The sequence below is a fragment of the Dipodomys ordii genome, unplaced genomic scaffold (genome assembly GCF_000151885.1).
Source record: "Dipodomys ordii isolate 6190 unplaced genomic scaffold, Dord_2.0 Scaffold33, whole genome shotgun sequence".
NCBI lineage: Eukaryota > Metazoa > Chordata > Mammalia > Rodentia > Heteromyidae > Dipodomys > Dipodomys ordii.
Genome location: NW_012267249.1, coordinates 6,955,138 through 6,958,889, shown reverse-complemented (window position 1 = coordinate 6,958,889; position 3,752 = coordinate 6,955,138). Strand labels below are relative to the sequence as shown.

The 3,752-nt window shown below is 40.1% G+C and overlaps 1 protein-coding gene across 1 annotated transcript in view; it reads left to right on the top strand.

The window, feature by feature from the left end:
• Ipp (intracisternal A particle-promoted polypeptide) overlaps nt 1-3,752 on the top strand; it is a 35,228-nt gene that overhangs the window by 8,710 nt on the left and 22,766 nt on the right. Inside the window, exons 4-5 of the mRNA XM_013016745.1 lie at nt 2,170-2,325; nt 3,293-3,460. Coding sequence (XP_012872199.1) covers nt 2,170-2,325; nt 3,293-3,460 — 324 coding nt within the window. The remainder of the gene's footprint in view (nt 1-2,169; nt 2,326-3,292; nt 3,461-3,752) is intronic.

Genomic DNA, 3,752 nt, shown 5'->3' with positions numbered 1-3,752 from the left:
GGGCTGGCTTTGAACCGCGATCCTCAGATCTCAGCCTCCTGAGTAGCTAGGATTACAGGCGTGAGCCACCAGCGCCCGGCCTGGCTTTTTCTTGTATGTACTAAGGAACTGAACCCAGGGCTTCATGCATGCTAGACAAACATTCTACTACTGAGCTACGTTCCTAACCATTATTCATCTTTCTTTATTTTTTTGTCAGGTGTGGGGCTTGAACTCATCCTAGACACTCTCCCTGAGCTTTTCTGCTCAAGACTAGTGTTCTACCACTTTGACCTATAGCTTCACTTCCAGTTTTCTGGTGGTTAATTGGAGATGAGAGTCTGATGGGCACTTTTCTGCCAGGACTGGCTCTGAACCATGATCCTCAGATCTCAGCCTCCTAAGTAGCGAGGATTTATAGGCATGAGCCACCAGCACCCAACTGGAACTTTTTTTGTCTTTCATCTGTATCATCTTCTAATGTTAGAAATTTTCTTTCTCATTTTTTTCTAAGACTTTCCTCCTAATTGTTTTTTTTTTGGGGGGGTCGGTTGTAGGGCTTGAACTCTGGGCTTGGGCGTTGTCCTTGTGCTCTTCAGCTCAAGGCAAGCGCTTACTGCTTGAGCCACAGCACCACTTCCGATTTTCTGGTGATTTATTGGAGATAAGAGTCTCACAAACTTTCTTTCTCGGGCTGGCTTTGAACCGTGATCCTCAGATCTCAGCCTCCTGAGTAGCTAGGATAACAGGCGTGAGCCACTGGCGCCCGGCTTCCAAATTGTTATTTTAGCTTTTATTCATATCATTCATTGTATTTTTGTTTCTTATTTAAGTCTGCAATACTCTTTCAGTTCTCAGTGTTGCTTCCTGACCAATGCATCAAATTCTATCTTCAAATTCTTGGTGTATAGAATTTATATCCTTAGATTGATTCTTTTTTTTTTTTTTGGTTGATCGTGGGTCTTGAACTCTGGGTCTGGGTGCTGTCCCTACGCTTTTCAGCTCAAGGCTAGCGCTCTACCACTTTGATCCATAGCGCCATTTCCAGGTTTCTGGTGGTTAATTGGAGATAAGAGTCTCATGGACTTTTCCTGCCTGGGTGGGCTTTGAACCAGGATCCTCAGATCTCATCCTCCTGAGTAGCTAGGATTACAGTCATGAGCCACTGGTGCCTGGCAGATTGATTCTTTTGTGTGAAGCACTTTTGGGAAATACATTTCTATTTATGACTAATGTTTTCTTCCAGGATTATTTGAATTTTTCAATATTTTGTATTTCCTGGGATATGCTTTGTTAGATGTAATCTTTTTTTTTTTTTTTTGATGTCTTATTCTTATGGCCTAGTCTGCTGAAACCTGGCTCTGATAATGTAAGAGCTCTTTCACCTTAACACTTTTGTTGTTTTTGTTGGTTGTGGGGCTTGAATTCTGGGCTTGGGCACTGTCCCTGCGCTCTTCAGCTCAAGGCTAGAGCTCTACCACTTGAGCCACAGTGCCACTTCCAGTTTTCTGGTGGTTAATTGGCAATCAGAGTCTTACGTACTTTCCTGCCCGGGCTGGCTTTGAACCGTGATCCTCAGATCTCAGCCTCCTTAGTAGCTAGGATTACAGGTATAAGCCACTGTTGCCCGGCTCCATCTTAACACTTTTTATCTTAGCATAATTACTTTGTATTCTCTAGCCTAAAATTTGAGAACAGTATGATGTGTTCTCATCTTTGTAGCCTGAAGCAGGAGGGTGATGGAACACAGATTCACTAGGGCTGATGTCCTGGCTTGGTAACTTTTGCTCTGATCTCTTTTTAGAGCCTGGTACTGATGTTAAATCAAGTCCTGCTTAACTAATTAGCTAAAGGTATATACCACTAATATGGACTTTGGTTACCATTATATTCTGTGAAAAAGTGTTGAACCTTTCTACCTTGAATGAGAGTCTTGTAAGGACTGGGGATCCAACCCAGGCCCTTGTGCTCTAACACTTGATTACATGCCAGCCCTGATAATCATGATCTTGTTGAACTATGCCAGCTTCAATAGGAATGAAAAAAAATCAGTGTTTTTTATTGTAGGAAAAAAAATCATTGAGGGTGAATTTTTATTTGCTGATTACCAAGTGTGTCTTATATTTATAGAAATATGTCTTTTCAGTATTATTTCAGAATTAACATTCTTTTTTTAAAATATTGCTTCAGGAGTATCTGACTTTAATCTTCGTGTTGCGTTGCAAACACTTTTGAAGGAGTACTGTGAGGTGTGCAAATCTCCCAAAGAGAATAAATTCTGTAGTTTTCTGCAGACATCTAAGGTTCGACCACGGAAGAAAGCAAGAAAGTACCTATATGCTGTAGGTGAGAAACTTTAAGAGAATGATAGTAATAGGAATTATGTTTATTTTCAGAATAAAAACTTTTTAATAGTTTGTTGTTTTTTTCTGTGCCTGTTAAAGTCTGCAGGTGTGTTTGTGAGTATTTAATTTATCATTGGGATTTATAAGTTGCATTTATATTAAAGAAACATATTGAAGCTTCTTTTTGTTTTTAATTTAAAAGCATTAAACTAGATCATTATTTAATATGTAGAGTACAAGATTGTCCATTTCCTTCTCTTTGTATATAATGGTAGATTTTGTATAAATGTTTATTGCAGTTTATAATTACATCTTATTTTATGTATAATTTCGTATATATTATGACATATATATATATATATATATATAAATATATAGGTTTGAGGAGTATGCTAATTTTTTTTTTTTTTGGTCAGCCGTGGGGCCTGAACTTAGGGCTTGGGTGCTGTTCCTGCACTCTTCAGCTCAAGGCTAGCTCTCTACCACTTTAATCCATAGCGCCATTTCTGGTTTTCTGGTGGTTAATTGGAGATAAGAGTCTCATAGACTTTTCCTGCCGTGGTTGGCTTTGAACCAGGATTATTGGTCGTGGGCTTGAGTTCTGGACCTGGGCGCTGTCCCTCAGCTCTTCAGCTCAAGGCGATCACTCTACCACTTGAGCCATAGCACCACTTCCAGCTTTTTCTGCTTATGTGGTTTTGAGGAATTGAACCCAGGGCCTGATGCATGCATTGTACCACTGAGATACCTTTCCAGCCCCAACCCTATATATATATATATATATATATATATATATATATATATATATATACACACACACATACATACATAGATGGATATCCTTTATTTCTTAGAACAGTAGTTATACTGAACATGTAGATACAAAAGGCTAGACTTCCCTCATTACTATTACTTTTCATTTGGCAGTAAGAGATTTGATGTGTACTTTTTCTGCTTCCTTTGTTTAGGTGGATACACGCGGTTGCAGGGGGGTCGTTGGAGTGATAGCAGAGCCCTCAGCTGTGTAGAACGTTTTGATACCTTTAGCCAGTACTGGACCACTGTGTCTTCACTTCATCAGGCTCGATGTGGACTGGGAGTAGCAGTTCTGGGAGGGATGGTCTATGCTATTGGAGGTAATAAGAAAAATGTCTTATTTTCCTTATTAGTCTGTTTGACAACATTTTGTGTTTGTGTGTGTCTTCTGCCTTCTCTCAACACTACTTGGTTACATTCTTATATGTCTTTTTTTTTTTGGGTCCGGTCGTGGGGCCTGAACTCTGGGCCTGGGCGCTGACCCTCAGCTCTTCAGCTCAAGGCTAGTGCTCTGCCACTTCTGTATCTGACACTCTACCTTCCATTTCATTCACTCTGTTGACCGTGGCTTCTATTGTGGTTTGCATGGAGGAAATGGATCCCTTTATGGAT